This window comes from Dendrobates tinctorius, unplaced genomic scaffold (assembly GCF_039654945.1).
Source record: "Dendrobates tinctorius isolate UK_male_01 unplaced genomic scaffold, ASM3965494v1 ptg000056l, whole genome shotgun sequence".
NCBI lineage: Eukaryota > Metazoa > Chordata > Amphibia > Anura > Dendrobatidae > Dendrobates > Dendrobates tinctorius.
Genome location: NW_027361724.1, coordinates 16,985,055 through 17,002,772, shown reverse-complemented (window position 1 = coordinate 17,002,772; position 17,718 = coordinate 16,985,055). Strand labels below are relative to the sequence as shown.

At 45.1% G+C, this 17,718-nt stretch overlaps 1 protein-coding gene across 2 annotated transcripts in view; it reads left to right on the top strand.

Annotated features, from left to right (window-relative positions):
* The window catches only part of USP40 (ubiquitin specific peptidase 40), a 99,828-nt gene that overhangs the window by 40,367 nt on the left and 41,743 nt on the right, over positions 1-17,718 (top strand). For both annotated transcript variants that reach the window (XM_073577560.1, XM_073577561.1), the window contains exons 13-15: positions 4,937-5,108; positions 7,648-7,732; positions 8,015-8,085. In XM_073577560.1, coding sequence (XP_073433661.1) covers positions 4,937-5,108; positions 7,648-7,732; positions 8,015-8,085 — 328 coding nt within the window. The remainder of the gene's footprint in view (positions 1-4,936; positions 5,109-7,647; positions 7,733-8,014; positions 8,086-17,718) is intronic.

Sequence of the window (17,718 nt, the reverse complement as noted above, 5' to 3'; positions counted from 1 at the left end):
TCTCCTGCTGATAAAACACTGATAGTATTTCTCTATCGCTTCATTTGGGTTCACAGGAACCATGGGTGTACTCTATGCTGCCACTAGGAGGCTGACACTATGTAGAAAAAAAGTTAGCTCCTCCTCCGCAGTGTACACCCCACCGACAGGAACTAGGATATTCAGTTTATCTTAGTGTCAGTTGGAGGTGGACACTGGTCTTTCACTAGACCCATATCTACCTCAGTGTGCGTCGTTCCTTTCAGGTACCCGGAGGGATACAGTGTGAATAGTCACAACTGTACTCCCACAAAGAGACTATGAGTACGGCATATACTGCCACCCCGTGTCTTCTCAGCAGGACCAAGAGCCCCTACATGGATGCGTGTCCAGGTGATCCACACCGGTCCTAGCCCCCCGTCTCCCACCAACTCTCCCACAAGAGCCTGTTGGTTGGAGGAGACGCGGATGTCCCATATGACCACATTTCGGACGTCTGAGCTATCCCGGATGGGGAGGTACTTTTCTCTCTCTCCCCCCAGGTGCCAGTAAAGGAGTACAAGAGAGACCAAGAAGACAAGGAACTTGAAGGGAAGTAAAAAAAACAAACATTTTCTTTGTTTTTAATGGAGGGGTTTAGGAGTCTATCCCCCTTATATCACGTATACCTTTCCGGCGGTTTTAGGGCCCTCTACTCTGCTCCCAACACTCCGGCAGTCACCAGCTGTCCTCCAGGTCCCGGCTTCACTTGGGCCTAGCAGCATCGTTGGGCATTAGGGGGTCCTTCCCTTTAATTCCGGGCATATTGGCAACAAAACATCCCTTTCCAGCGTTTTTAAGGCCCTCTGCGCTGCTCCCTCATGCTCCGGCAGTCACCAGCCATAATCTAGGTCCCGGCTTCACTTGGGCTTAGTTGGCTCCGCCCCCTTCCTTCCCTGCACTTCGGGCGGGCTTTTCTCCCACCCGTCGCTTGAGGCTTCCGGATTGCAGCTAGCCCCGCCCCCTCAGCTTCTCTCTGCCTGGAGCCAGCGCCATGTTTCCCCCTGGTCCCAGCACTTGGCTCCGTCCCTCTCTGGCCGCAGAGCGGGCTCTTTCAGCATGCATCCCTGTAGTGCACGCTGTTACCCTCTCGGTCCCTGTCATTCTCTTTTTGTTTGCCATTTTTCTGGCTTCTGCATCCAGATGGTGGCCCGCTCCCTGCGGGACCTACACCTTCAGCGCTAATGGCCCTACAGCCTGACAGCAGAGCTTCTCCTGGCACCTGGAAGGCAACACTTGACCCAGGTAACTGGTGGGGTGTGAAGTATAAGCCAGGCACAGCAAACAGTTCAGACGGGCTACACTATCTGCGGGCTCAGTGATTGCTAAGAGTCTCCGTCATTTCCTGGGGCTTATGTATTAAAGTATTAAAGGGTTTTAAGTGCTCTAGAGCAGTGGAGTGACCGGTGTAATAAGTGCTCTAAAGCAGGACAGTCACTGGTGTTTTTAAATGCTCTGGAGCAGTGCAATCAATAGTGTAATAAGTACTCTAGAGCAGGACAGTCACTGATGTAATAAGGCTCTAGAGCCGTCTAGTTACTGGTGTAGTAAATGCTCTGGAGCAGTGCAATCACTGGTGTAATAAGTACTCTAGAGCAGGACAGTCACTGGTGGATTAAGGCTCTAGAGCCGTCTAGTTACTGGTGTAGTAAATGCTCTGGAGCAGTGCAATCACTGGTGTAATAAGTACTCTAGAGCAGGACAGTCACTGGTGTAATAAGGCTCTAGAGCCGTGTAGTTACTGGTGTAGTAAATGCTCTGGAGCAGTGCAGGCGCTGATGTAATGAGTGCTCTAGTGCCGGGCAGTCAACAGCAATGGGTATTGCAGTACTCTCCACGCTCTGCACCCTCCACAGTGAGAGGGGCCTTTATAAGTCCTGCCGCACACCATTTGCTCTGTAGAGTTTTCTCTTGCAGCCTCCTCTCAGAGTTTTTCTGTTACGTCACGCTGCTGTTGTGATTTCTGCTATTACTCATCTGTACTTTGATTTCAGCGGAGCATGGCACGGCCATTACTCTACACATACAGATGCTAGTGCCCTGGCATATCATTTGCTTATAGGCTCACAGGCACTCTCCCTGCATCTCCCCGCAGCTCCTCCCCTGTCATCACCATCTGATTATTCGGGCCTAGAACTAACTATCAGTAGGTCAGTTTATAGTGCTCCTCAGGCTATCTTTATTATCCTCTGCGTTACTCCTATCATAAATAACTTGCCAATTACTGTTTATACGTTGTGGCTGTCTTTACTGAGTCAGCACCCATATGTATACCATGACTCTCATGGCCGTTCCCTGTTCTGCTCCAGGCCTGAATTCATTGAAGAGTTTGCTGATAACACGCTTCTTCCTTCAGCAGGATTCATATCTTTTTCACTACTATCTTCAGGTGTGTGATGTCTCATACTTAGGTAAGTGGGTCCACACACTACAATCCTCCCCCGCTTGAAGGGGCCAGGACTTATAGGTTCGACAATGTCATCATAGGGAAGGACCTTCATTTCGTCTGTCAAGTTGCTTCTGAGGTCTATGTGCTCTTTCCTAGGGCTTACTTTCCATGGAATTAACGTACTCCATGTTTTCTTCATGGACTTTCCTCCTTCAACTGCCCATATTTTACTGTGTCTCCCAACACCCATCTGGATCCTCATCCATGTACGCTTGAGTTTAGCTGTCAAGTCGTCCAGTGGTCTACATTCTACCTGCTTAGACGGGCAATCTGTGGTCTCTTCAAATGGTTCTCCTGTTCTGAACCATTTTGTTGGTCAAAATAGAGCTTACATCGCTATAATGTGGACCAGGGACCACCCGAGGCCCTCTTCAGTACGGCTTCAGCGTCTTGCCATCTAGCAGGTTCACAGTTGCCTTCTCTCAAGTCTTTCCTTGTCAATTCAACTTAATGCTCTTCCCTTGTCCTTTTCTCAGAATCTTTAGTCCAGCCACTTCCAAAAAGGGAGTGCCTCGGTATCCTATATCTCTCCTGAGCTCACCGCGATCTGAACCGCTTCTCCAGCTATGGTCCCTCTGGTTTTCAGACTTTCCACCAACACGGTCCTTCCTTCTCCCAAAGGGTGCATTCCTTAAGGATACCAACATCAGACTCATAGGCAATGGCAAAGGCAACCTTTGAAGCATCTGTCGCTACATTGTGCCCTGCCTTTGCCTCCACCTGGGTAGCAAGTTTATATTCGCAGAGGCTAAGCTCTTCCTCAGGGCAATTTTTCTAGAGTTGGGGGAATGGGCTGCTCTCGCTTACCAAATTACCCTGGCAGGAACATACGTAGTATCCGCCTTCCCCGCTCGCCGCTGCAGGTGCTACTCGGGCATCCAGCAATATTGTGGCCTTCCGAAGAACCATTTGACTTATGGCATGGCCGGCGATTTTAACCTCAGAGTCCCTTACCTACCTGCCTTTCCGGGGATCCCATCAATTTGGCATCTAGTTGAACCACATTATTAAGGGGATCACTGGAGGGTCGAGCTCTCTCCTTCCTTACACTAAGCCTTGAAGCCTTGTTCTCCTAGTGGCTTTTTTTGTCTCAATGCGACTCATCAGGGATCTAAGATTGCTGAATGGAGGAGTCCATCCTCGTCTTTTCAACATGAAATCTCTTTGTTCAGTAATTGCTTCCTGGGAACCGCATGAGATTTCCCTTGTCCCATGGAAACCTTTATCCAGGCCCTGATTTCTTCAGGGCATCGGACATTCATGCTTTTTTGCGTGGAACGCTTACATTTGCATTTTTTAGCTTTCTCAACCACTCTGAGTCTCGCAGAGTCTGTGGCAGCAAGTTTGCACATTCTGTGGATCACAGTTTCAGTGCTCTTCCCGTATCTCGCCGATGTTCTCCATGGCTCTGTCCTTCATTCCTCATTATTTCCTTTGCCTGGCTCGAACTCATCCTTCGTAGCGCTCTTTCTTCAGGCTACCTGGCCAGGGCGACGTGCGTCTGCCCAGCTAAGGCTGCTCCTCTCCCTTTTCAGAACACGGGCTCAGCGTATAGAGGCCCTGCTGAATCTGGTCGACCTTTGTAGGTTTACCAGGTCAAAGCAGAGCGCCTTCTTCTGGGTTAAGTCACACTCTACCCGAGCAAGGGGCGCCTCCTTGCAGTACACATTGGGATTCGGCCCTGCACCTCGGCACAGTGATGATCTGCCCTCCACAAGTTTGCAAATTTCTTCAGAGTCCATGTATTGCTTCGGCGGATGCCGGCTTAGCTAGTAAATCCTTGCAGGTGACGGAGGAGAGTTCTCTGATCTGATTGGAGTTATCTGCTGTTCCCTCCCCTTGGGTACTGCTTTGGGACATCCCATGGTTTCCTGTGTCCCCCAATGAAGCAATAGAGAAAACAGGATTTTTGGTTGCTTACCGTAAAATCTGTTTCTCGGAGCCTTCATTGGGGGACACAGCACCCTTCCAAGTTGAACAGCTCTGTTTACTGTATTATATTGTTACAGTTTGAGTTTGTGTTTTTCTGTGGTTTCTGTCTCTTTTATAGATTGCTTCTCCTACTACTTTCTCACTCACTGAATATCCAAGTTCCTGTTGGTGGGATTGTACACTGCGGAGGAGGAGCTAACTTTTTTTCTACATAGTGTCAGCCTCCTAGTGGCAGCATAGCGTACACCCATGGTTTACTGTGTCCCCCAATGAAGGCTCCGAGAAACAGATTTTACAGTAAGCAAGCAAAAATCCTGTTTTAAACTACAACACAAAGCCTAATAAGTGACACATCGCTGGAATCAAGGTCTCAGCCTGCTGACAGATTCCCTTCAATGGCCTATCCTTTAGACTTGCCATGAGTTTTACATGATGATCAAAACAAATACGACTTTTTACCACTTAAAAACCGCTAGAAAATACTTAATGAATTGGTTGCAAAATTATAAGCGTATTTGATATCTTGTGTCCATTTAGATTAGAGTCTGACAGGAAACACTATTCCCTGAGCCTGCGCCTCCACTTGTCATCTTGCTACCGCTTGGAAAATGGTGCTCTACATCCAGTGACTTCCATAGGAGACAGTACTCTTGAAATCAGCGTGGACCGCCGAGGAAATGTAGGAGACTTAAGGCAAACTGTTTTCCAGGTGATAAGTAATAATAATATCTGTATACTGTATGTTGAATTGTGTGTGTTCAGCATTTTGAAATTCTTTCTTCTTTCTCCCATATTTTTTTCCTTTGTGGATTTCCTTCCTAGTCTTTAAATTGGACCAGACTAATGCATGCTGTCATTTATTTTTCCGCTGATCCGTGTGGAAAATCACCCATATGCATTAGCACATAGGGGCCAATTCATTGAAGCTTTTATACCAGAAAACTGCCTTAAAATGCTTTGTAAAAGTCAAAACAATATTGCGCAACCTGGAGTTGTGTAAAAATGTTGTGACTTTTTCTGCTTTCACACAAAAGCGACTCTGCTAGGGAGGAGCCAGGACAGGATCGGGCGTGGGTACACCCACCCATCAAATTTAGCAAAAGCGCTGACGTTTCTTACTCCAGTCACAGAGAAGATGCGTTGAATTCATTACGTGGTGTGCGCCTCAATGAATCTGGTGCATCATAGTCTAGCGAGCCTTTCATTAAGACTGGTGTATAGAGCATCAATCTTAATGATTCGACCCCAGAGAAACCTATTCAAAACCCATGAGGAGCCTGCAGGTATGAACATGGACTTGCATTAATATACACTCCCTGACAGAAGTAATGTTACTTATCCATGTTATGTAAATAAATGCTTATAACCTGACGTTAAATTTGGTTGTATAAATTATTCTTTTGAAAGCTGAAACCCTCTGAAATGTGGTTTAGGTTAAGAAAATAAATTGCTATCAATGCAGAAATATTGATCATTTAATGGACACAGAATGGTCAGATTTTGGCAAGACAAAAGTTTTGTCGGCCACAGAAAGTAATGGGATATTCAAACAAATAATTAACTTAAGATGCAAATATATGTTGCATAACCTTGGTGAATGAAGTTGTGGTGCTATTAGTCATATTTAATATTTTGTGTGACTTCCATGAGCTTGAAAGACTGCATCCATGCGGTTCAACAATGATTCATACAATTTATTAATGAAGTCATCATGAATAGCAAAGAATGCAGTCTTACATGCCTGCCAGAGTTCATCTAGATTCTTTGGTTTTGTCTTCCAAGCTTCCTCTTTCATCCTACCCCAAACATGCTCAATGATGTTCATGTCTGGTGACTGGGCTGGCCAGTCCTTGAGCACCTTGATCTTTTTTGCCTGGAGGAACTTTGTTGTAGAGATGGATGTATGAGATGAAGCACCATCCTGCTGCAGAATTTGACCCTTTTTTGATTTGGAATATAAGAGGTAGCTAATACTTCTTGATATTTTAGGCTATTGATATTGCCTTCAACCTTGCAAATGTTTCGCACATCCCCATACTGAATGTAACCCCAGATCATGATCTTTCTACCACCAAATTTAACTGTTTTCTGAGTGTATTTTGGATCCATACGGGCTCCAGTAGGTCTCCTGCAGTATTTGCGGCAGCTGTGGTGTAATTCTACTGAAGATTCATCGGAGAAATCCACCTTCTGCCACTTTTTCAGCGTCCATCTGTTTAGCAGGCTGTGGGACTTTGCAAATACCACACGGTTTTTTATTTGCCTTTTGTTTAGTGCTGGCTTCTGGGCACTGATTCGACCATGGAGGCCATTTCGAGACAGAATCCTACAAACTGTTCTAGTTGACACAGGGACTTGAGGTGACCAGGCCTGTTGGAGCTCTGCTGCAGTGGAAGAGGAGCTTGCTTTGGATTTTCTAACCAACAAATGTTCCTCCTGAGCAGTTGTCTTGCGGGGTCTGCCGGACCTGGGCTTGTCAAACACATCTCCAGTCTCTTTGAATATTTTTTAAACTCTTTGTACTTGACGCTGAGACACATTAAAGGTGTCAGCCACCTCTGCAGTGGATCTGGTCTTCAGCCTCTTGATAATCCAGGCTTTGGTCGCAGGGTGGATTTTTGGCATGTTGTCAGAGCTCAAGTTGCAGCTCAAGTGAAGGTCTGGGGTGCTGGGTTTCTTTTTATACACACCCACTAATTAACCGATCATTTACTGAGCACAGGTGAGGATGTAAACTAGGATTGGGTGCATTATATGACCAGGCGACCAAACTTTTCTCTTGCCAAAATCTGACCATTCTGTGTCCATTAAATGATCAATATTTCTGCATTGATGCCAATTTATTTTCTTAACCTAAAACACATTTCGGAGGGTTTCAGCTTTCTAAAGAATAATTTATACAACCAATGGATGAATTAAATGTCAGGTTATAAGCTTTTATTTACATAACATGGATAAGCGACATAACTTCTGTCAGGGAGTGTAGGTGAAATATGGCAAGTTGGAATAGATTTCAAGCTGAATAAAATCTACTCTGTTCTGCCATCTAATCGACACAGTTTTTCACATGCATTTTGCAGAACATTGTGAATTTCTGACTCCCAATTTAATTCATTATAAATTAATTTTATAATTCTAAAAATAAACAGGTCTTCTCCCTTATAATGATGGAGATTAAGTGCGTTACTCTCTCTATTCAATGTTGTTGTTTTTTTCTTTTCTAACACCTGTCTTCGCATTTGTCAAAGCTTTTGGATCCATCGGTAGAAGGACATGTTCTGAGCATCGCAAAACATCTGCCTGCAGGGTTACATGTCTTCCAGGATCTATGCGGTAGGTAATTAAAATAAAATGCAATGTGAAAAGCTGATAACAAATCATCGGTATAATTGGTTGTTGAGAATACTTGACCATGTCAAATGTTATATGAGATGATGGGCACCATGTCTCTAGGTTGCTTTATTGCACCTATTTATTTTGGAGACGGCAAGTTTATTTTCCCAATTCTCTGAATTTTTCTTCCGATTCCTGTGTCCAGCCTCAATTCATTTGTTATGACTTTACATTTGTTGTTATAAGTAAACCTTATTCCTTGTGGGGTTTTTTTTTTTTTAGACGCTGAGCAGAATCTTGTGAGTGTTGGCATACATGATGGGTGTGATATATTTGTTTGGGATGGAATGCAGGTAAGGCAAAACTTTAAAATTAATTTCACCACTGTTTCCCCAGTCTGATCTCCACAATCAAATAGGATTTAAAGGGATATTTTCAATTTTGGAAGTTATCTCCTATCCATGGGTTTGGGTAGAACGTCCCGATTGCTGGGGGTCCGAACATTGGGGCCTTCGCTGATCTCAAAAACCGGGGCTCTGAAGAGCTTTGTGTGCATGGAGCAGTGGTCGATCATGATCATTGGCACTCCGCAACATTCATTCTTAATGGGAGTGCTGGAGATGCCCAAGCACTCCGCTCAGCTGGTCTTTCGCACTCCCATAAGAATGAATGGAGTGGCAGTGTGCATGATCGACCACCACTCCACTCACATGGGGCTCTTCATAGCCCCAATTCTTGGGACCGGTGGGGGTTACAGCAGTCAGTCCCCCAACGATCATGAGCTTAATATCTATCCCATAGGAAGGAGATAACTTCCAAACTTGACAGTACCCTTTTTACGTATGGTAATAGTGTTCAGATTGTACCTAAGATAGTTGTCCACTTCGTCTATATCGATGACTCCTCTTTAGGATAGGTGATTGATACCATAATGATGGGGATCCAGCGCTCGAGATCCCACTGATGAGCTGTAGCTCCAACAGGGACGAGATGTAAAGGTTTACTGAGCCAGAATAATATAGCTCTGTACGCTGTAAATTGGCAGCAATTGTGCCTGACCTGATCCCACTGAAAGTTCATGGTCCCTCAGAAATAATCCCTCTCAAGTTCAGAATAAAAACCGTCCATCTGAGGGAGGAGAGGAGTCTGAACAGGAAGAACTAACCCTCAAACAGGCATCCGAACAGTTAATGCAGGCTATCTCCCTAACTAGAACATCCCTAACTGAGAAAATAGAGGACGTTTACACTGAGGTAGGAAGACTTCGTCAAGATATTCAGGCCATGAAGGGACGTATTACGGAAGTGGAGACGAGAGTGTCCCAAGTAGATGACACCATTACACCTATGGAGGCCAAGTTAACCAATGTGTCAGGCTCTATGAACGCCTGGAAGCAGAAAGCGGACGATCTAGAGAACAGAATGCGTCGAAATAACATCTGCATCATTGGTCTGCCGAAACGCTCAGAAGGTCAGCATCCTGAGAACTTTCTGGAGGGCTGGATTAAAACCTCTCTGGGAGATGAATTCTCTCCAGTATTCGCTGTCGAAAGGGCTCATAGGGTCCCTACAAAACCCCTTCCTCCGGGATCCCCACCTAGACCTTTCTTGGCACGTATCCTCAACTGAAAAGACAGGGATACGATCCTATGTCTTGCGCGGCAAAAAAGTCCTATCAAGTTTGATAATGCTGTGATCTCAATCTTCCCGGATTTTTCCATGGAACTTCAGAAGCAACGGGCACAATTTATCGAAATCAAGAAGCGGCTCAGGGAAAGGAACATTAAATATTCATTGATCTATCCGGCCCGGCTCCGGGTTGTCCATGGGGGCACCTCCGTCTTTTTTACGGATCCAATGGAGGCAACTGAATGGCTGCGGTCCCATGGGGGATCCCCTGTAAAGGATTCCTAGTGGGCCTACTGTTAACTTGGATCCTTTCAACTAAAGGCCTAATTGGAGTTTCCTCGGCGAGTATCCAGTTATCAACAATACCGGGCGCTGTGTTCAGTGATGGTATCCCCTTGTTTGCTTTTTGATAGGGGCACGAGACTTTGCTCCTATAGTATTAGGTTTTTATTTAGTTTCCTCCTTTTCAAAAGTTTTAGTTTTTATTGTTATTTAGGCAAAAGTTGCAGCCAATAGCAGTTCAGTTATCTGTGTGATATCTCTAAATTTTGCTTGGACACCAATGTGCATTACATCCAGATGGGTAGGAATGGGTTCTGAATTAATATGTATGACCTGAAATGTGAGGGGCATTAAAACCCACTGGAAGAAAATTAAGGTGTTCTCACAAATTAGGCAATATCATCCTCACATTATGGCCTTGGTTGAGACACACCAGACTAGAGACACAGCTCGGTGTTTGCAAAAACCAGGGTGGATAAAAATCTTGATTTTTTTAAAAAAATCAAAAAAATCAGATTTTTTTTGATTTAAATCATTTTTCTTTTCATAGACTTTAACCATCCCAGTAAAATGTCTGTTAAAAAAATAGGTTGTAAATTAATTGCCAGACTTACCACTAGTACTAGGCTCCTGGTGCATAAGAAGCTGTGGGGGTTCATTGACATTAGTTGTATCACTATCAACATCTTCATTTCCCTTCTGGTTGCAGTTTTCATAATGTGATTTCAAACGGCAAACAAGTCCTTGGATATCCTTTTGACAGTATTTGCACTTTGCTCTTGCACCTTTCTTTCCAAGATCTGCTGCTGGCATCTCAACAAAATGAACCCAAATAGGGTCTCTCTTACGACCTGCTGCCATGGCTCACACAGATCACTTATGAAGTTTGATTGTTACTACAGCCTGAGCCAAGCACTGCTGATGTTACTACAGCCTGAGCCAAGTACTGCTGACTATCCAACAAGTTTGGGCATGTCAACTGAATGCAGGGAAAAAGAAACTAAACCAAAACTGAAACCAAGCTAGAAGTGTGGAATTAAAGGGGCAGTATGAACAAAATGTGGAGGCTATTAATAGTTTATACAATTAAGACATGCTGCTTTTAAACACCTACCTATTGCCATATAGTAAAACAAAAAAGATTTTTACTTACTTTGGGGTCCCCCCCTCACCCTGGCGTTAGATCGTTGCCCCTAGTTTCGTCCGTGTAACTATGGGCGCACATGCACACTGCTCTCACTTCTCATTTTAATCGTGATTTATATTAAAAAAAAACCTTTTGATTTAAATCAGTGATTTAAATCATGATTAAAATCATGATTTAAATCGATCCGATTTAAATAGAAAAAAATCTTTTGATTTAAATCGTGATTTAAATCATGATTTAAATCGGCGTGATTTAAATCAATCCACCCTGGCAAAAACCGTGGGTACAATGGTTTATTCATGCATTTCATACCAGCTATTCAAGGGGGGTTTCACTACTAATACATAAGAATGTTAGATGGGAAGCCAAGGAGGCCCGGAAAGACCCTGAGGGGCGTTTCGTGTTTGTACACGCACTGATCAATTCTAAGAAATGTTATTTTGTGTATTTATAAACACCCCCCCAGCTAATATGTCAATTCTCCAGAAGGCATTGGGTTTCGTCCTGAATTATCCAGACGCAGATGTCATCTGCATGGGGGATCTTAACTTGGTTATGAATAACCGTCTTGACAAATTGAGACTAGGTGATGGTATACAGAGTGGGACCCCACCTCCGGCTGCATCCCAATTGTCACAATTTATGGAAGGAAGCGGATGGCTGGATCTATGGAGAATGCGTCATCTCGAGATGAGAGAATATACTTATCATTCATCCACTAAGCGCTCCTTGTCTCGCATAGATTATAGCTTTGGATCCAGCAGTCTAGCAATGTGGGTGGATAGTATTGAGCATGGCAGTAGGGGGATTTCAGATCAGTCCGGTCATTCTTAACCCCTTCACCCCCAAGGGTGGTTGCACGTTCATGACCGGGCCAATTTTTACAATTCTGACCACTGTACCTTTATGAGGTCATAACTCTGGAACGCTTCCATGGATCCCGGTGATTCTGTTCTCGTGACATATTGTACTTCATGGTAGTGGTAAAATTTCATTCAAATAACTTGCGTTTATTTGTGAGAAAAACGGAAATTTGGCGAAAATTTTGAAAATTTTGCAATTTTCCAACTTTGAATTTTTATGCCCTTAAATCACAGAGATACGGCACACAAAAAACTTGATATCTAACATTTCCCACATGTTTACTTTACATCAGCACAATTTTGGAACCAAAATTTTTTTTTGTTAGGAAGTTATAAGGGTTAAAAGTTGACCAGCAAGTTCTCATTTTTACAACACCATTTTATTTTTAGGACCACATCACATTTGAAGCCACTTTGAGGGGTCTATATGATAGAAAATACCCAAAAGTGACACCATTCTAAAAACTGCACCCCTTAAAGTGCTCAAAACCACATTCAAGAAGTTTATTAACCCTTTAGGTGCGTCACAGGAATTTTTTTGAATATTTAAAAAAAAATGAACATCTAACTTTTTTTCATAAAAAAAATACTTCAGGTTCAATTTTTTTTATTTTACCAAGGGTAACAGGAGAAATTGGACTGCAAAAGTTATTGTGCAATTTGTCCTGAGTACGCAGATACCTGATATGTGGGGGGGAACCACTGTTTCGGTGCATGGCAGAGCTCAGAATGGAAGGAGCGCCGTTTGACTTTTTCAATGCAAAATTGGCTGGAATTCAGATTGGACGCCATGTCACGTTTGGAGAGTCCCTGATGTACCTAAACAGTGGAAACCCCCTACAAGTGACCCCATTTTGGAAACTAGACCCCCCAAGGAACTTATCTAGATGTGTGGTGAGAACTTTGAACCCCCATGGGCTTCACAGAAGTTTATAACATAAAGCCATACAATTAAAAAATCATATTTTTTCCACAAAAATGATCTTTTCACCCTCAATTCTTATTTTTCCAAGGGTAACAGGACCCTAAAAGTTATTGTGCAATTTGTCCTGAGTACGCTGATACCCCACATGTGAGGGTAAACCACTATTTGGGCGCATGGCAGAGCTCGGAAGGGAAGCAGCGCCATTTGACGTTTTTGGCTGGAATTGAGATCGGACACCATGTCGCGTTTGGAAAAGCCCTGATGTACCAAAATAGTGGAAATCCCCCACAAATGACACCATTTTGGAAACTAGACCCCCCTAAGGAACTTATCTAGATGTGTGGTGAGAACTTTGAACCCCCATGGGCTTCAAAGAAGTTTATAACGCCCGGGCGTGAAAATAAAAAATTCATATTTTTTCCACAAACATGATCTTTTAGTCACCATTTTTTTATTTTCCCAAGGGTACCAGGAGAAATTGGACCCCAAAAGTTGTTGTCCAATTTGTCCTGAGTATGCTGATACCCCATATGTGGGAGAAAACTACTGTATGGGCACACGTCGGGGCTCGGAAGGGAAGTAGTGACGTTTTGGAATGCAGACTTTGATGGAATGGTCTGCGGGTGTCATGTTGCCTTTGGAGAGCCCCTAATGTACCTAAACAGTAGAAACCCCCCACAAATGACCCCATTTTGAAAACTAGACCCACTAAGGAACTTATCTAGATGTGAGGTGAGCACTTTGAACCCCCAAGGGCTTCACTGAAGTTTATAATGCCAGGGCATGAAAATAAAAAAATCGTATTTTTTCCAGAAACATGATCAATTAGTCCCCAATTTTTTCATTTTCCCAAGGGTAACAGGAGAAATTGGACCCCCAAAAGTTGTTGTCCAATTTGGCCTGAGTACTCTGACACCCCATATGTGGGAGGAAACTACTGTATGGACACACGTCGGGGCTCGGAAGGGAAGCAGTGACGTTTTGGAATGCAGACTTTGATGGAATGGTCTGCGGGTGTCATGTGCGTTTGGAGAGCCCCTGATGTACCTAAACTATTGAAACTCCCCACAAGTGACCCCATTTTGGACACTAGACCCCCCACGGAACTTATCTAGATGTGTGGTGAGCACTTTGAACCCCCAAGTGCTTCACAGAAGTTTATAACACTCGGACGTGAAAATAAAAAAATCATTTTTTTCCACAAAAATGATATTTTTGCCCCCAATTTTTTATTTTCCTAAGGGTAACAGGAGAAATTGGACCCCAAAAATTGTTTTGCAATTTGTCCTGAGTAGGCTGATACCCTACATGTGGGGGTAAAACACTGTTTGGGCGCATGGCAGAGCTTGGAAGGGAAGGAGCACCATTTGACTTTTTCAACTCAGAATTGGCTGGAATTGAGATCAGACGCCATGTTGCATTTGGAGAGCCCCTGATGTGCCCAAACAGTGGAAACCCCCAATTCTAACTCCAACCCGAACCCCAACACACCCCTAACCCTAACCCTAGCCCTAACCCTAGCCCTAACCCTAGCCCTAACCCTAGCCCTAACCCTAGCCCTAACCCTAAGGCTGTGTGCACACGCTGCGGATTTTGCTGCGGTTCCGCAGCGGTTTTGGCTGCTGCGGACCCGCAGCAGTTTCTGCTGCGGTGTACAGTACCATGATTCCCTATGGGAATCAAAAACCGCAGTGCAGACGGTGCGGAATTTTCCGCGCGGATTATCTGCGGTTTTCAATCCGCAGAAAGAATTGACATGTCAATTCTTTCTGCGGATTCTCCTGCGGTTTGCCATCTCCTCTATTGAGGAGATGAAAAACCGCAGGACAAAACCGCAGAGCAATCCGCAGGTAAAACCGCAGGTCTTTTGACCTGCGGTTTCACCTGCGGATTTTACAAAATCCGCGCGGATGAATCCGCACCTAATCCGCAGCGTGTGCACACAGCCTTACCCTAATGGGAAAATGGAGATAAATACTTTTTTTTTAATTTTATTATTTTTCCCTAACTAAGGAGGTGATATCGGGGGGTTTGATTTACTATTTATGGCGGTTTTTATGTTTGGCGGCTGTCGCACGCTAAAAGACGCTTTTTATTGTAAAATAGTTTTTGCATCACCACATTTTGAGAGCTATAATTTTTCCGGATTTTGACCCACTGAGTCATGTGAGGTCTTATTTTTTGCGGGACGAGTTGACGTTTTTATTGGTACCATTTTCGGGCACGTGACATTTTTTGATCGCTTTTTATTCCTATTTTTGGGACGCAGAATGAACAAAAACCAGCGTTTCATGAATTTCTTTTGGGGGGGTGCGTTTACACCGTTCCGCGTGCGGTAAAATTGATAAAGCGGTTTTATTCTTCGGGTCAGTACGGTTACAGCGATACCTCATTTAGGTCGTTTTTTTATGTTTTTGTCGGTTTTATGCAATGAAAACTATTTTATATAAAAAATAATTATTTTTGCATCGCTTTATTCTGCGAGCTATAACTTTTTTATTTTTTCGCTGATGATGCTGTGTGGCAGCTCGTTTTTTGCGGGACAAGATGACGTTTTCAGCGGTACCATGGATATTTATATGCGTCTTTTTGATCGCGCGTTAAAACACTTTTTGTTTGGCGGTATGATAATAAATCATTATTTTTTGCTTCGTTTTTTATTTTTATTTTTTAAGGGGTTCGCTAAAGGGGTTAACTAATGGGACAGTTTTATAGGGCGGGTCATTACAGACGCGGCGATACCTAATATGTGTACTTTTATTGTGTTTTTTTTTATTATTATTTCCAAAAAATGGATTTATTGAGGGAATATTTTTTTTTTTTTTTCTAATTTATTTGGCGATTTTTTTTTTTTTTTTTTTTTTTTTTTTATTATTTTAACACTTTTTTTATTTATTTTTTTACTTTATTAAATAGTCCCAGGTGGGACATCACTGTCCTGTGACAGATCGCTGATCTCTCACATCACAGATCACTGTGACAGATCAGCGATCTGACACAGGCACAGCAAAAGGCTTCCTCATGCCTGCGCTTTGCAGGCACTGAGGAAGCCAGCTTCCTCAGGCCCCCTAAGGCCCCCGTCGCCATCTTGGATTCGGGGGCCTGGAGGAAAGGAGCCCCCCGCAGCAGCGCTGCACATTGCGCTGCCGTGGGGGGCTCAGGGAAGCACGGAGGGAGCCCCCTCCCTGCCGATGCTTCCCTTTAACCCCCGGTACACCGCGATCATGTTTGATCGCGGTGTGCAAGGGGTTAACGTGTCGGGGGCGGTCCGTGACCGCCCCTGACACATTGTGCCGGGTGTCAGCTGTGATAATCAGCTGACACCCGGCCGCGATCAGCGGCGCTCACCACGTGGGCGCCGCTGATCGCGGTAGACGTACTATCCCGTCCACGGTCATACGGGCCCGGGTACCGTGGACGGGATAGTACGTCGGATGTCAGGAAGGGGTTAAACTTAAATACAGACCGCTAAATAACAAGATAACATGTAAATTGAACCCTTTCTGGTTGAAATTGGTGAAATCGCCCGACAGAACAATTGATCAGATGTCTTGCTTCATCTCGTCCCACCCTGAAGCCCGGAATATTAACTTATTTTGGGATACCCTTAAGGCATATTTCAGGGGTTATTTATCCTCTACAACTTCTTACATTTGACGAATGACATTGAGGGAGGATGACGAGATGGAGCAACATTTGAAAGATACAGAGGCCGCCTACATATCTGATCAGACTAGTGGTAATAGGCTGGAATGGTTGACTGCTCAAAGGTTATACACCCAACACATTGGCACCAAATCCAAATGTAAATTATTTTTTGCCCGACAATCTTACTTTGAGCTGGGGAATCAGGTGATTAAATTTTTAACCTATTTGGTGTGTCAACATATTACAACTAATACAATATTACAGATCCGTAACTCGGATGGTACCTTGGTATCCTCAACTGAAGAAATACTGAGCTGTTTACTCTGTCGCCTCATTGGGGGACACAGAACCATGGGTGTTATGCTGCTGTCCACTAGGAGGCGACACTATGCATAATCTGAAAAAGATTAACTTTGGCTCCTCCTCTGCAGTATACACCCCTGGACGGCGTCAGCCTTCTCCAGTTTTTGCTTAGTGTCGCAAGGAGGCACACCTTTTTTCTTCCGTTTTTTTTCCTTTTTTCGTCCGGAAATACAGATGAAGAAAAGTGGGTCTCCAGCGAGACTCCCGGCATGGCTCCCTCCTCGGTCCCCCATTAGGGGTACCCGGTTGAGGTCGAGGTGGCTATTCCCCATGTCGCTCCCTCCCCAGTCCCTCGGGTCCTGGTTCGAGGTCGAGACCCCCCTCCTTCCCCAACCCCTTTGGGGTCTGGGTTGAGGTTGAGGCGAGGATGAAGACCCCCTGACGGTGACAGACGCACCCTCCCTAATCCCCCGCAGGGGGCTTTAGGTTGAGACGCCTCAGATAGGGTTGGAGAACAGGCAGCGTTCCGCAGCTTCCAGGGACCCCAGACCAGCTGAGGGATCCTGTTGGGGCCGGGGGAGGGTGCGGACTGGATGGCACAGCAGAGACAGGGCTTTTCTGCGTCCCTGTCTCTGCAGCAGCAGCGGCTCTATAGCGCTCCAGGGGCCCCCATGCAAGAACCGCTTCCCCTGCTACCCCCACCGCTATCCAGTCGACCATTCTGGGGGGGTCTGGTACAAATCCGCCCCCCCCCCCGGACTACCGCGCCGCTCTGGAGCCCTCCTGGGCATCAGGCCTCTAATTTAGGCTGCGGCTTCGGCCTAGCCGAAGCCGCCGCCTTTTCCTCGCCCCCCGGCCCGCCCCCCCGGATGACTAATATGACACGCTGGAGTGTCATAGAAGGGGCGGATTGAGGCAGAGAGGGCGCGTTTTTTACAAGCCCAGCGCGCCCTTTTCAGCTCTCCGCCCCTTCCTCCCTCTCCTCAGAGTCCCGGTGGCCATTTTTTATTTTTTGGATGAGATCCAGGAGAGGAGCATCACAGCGGTCTCCGGGGGGCACAGAACTGGGATCTGTCGGCGCTGGACCTAGGGGCACACCGGTGGGGTAAGCTCACAGCTGGGTTCTCATTGCTCAGCTGTGAATCTATACTTCCTATAAGGCTCTCTGTGGGTTCCCTCTGCGTGGCCAC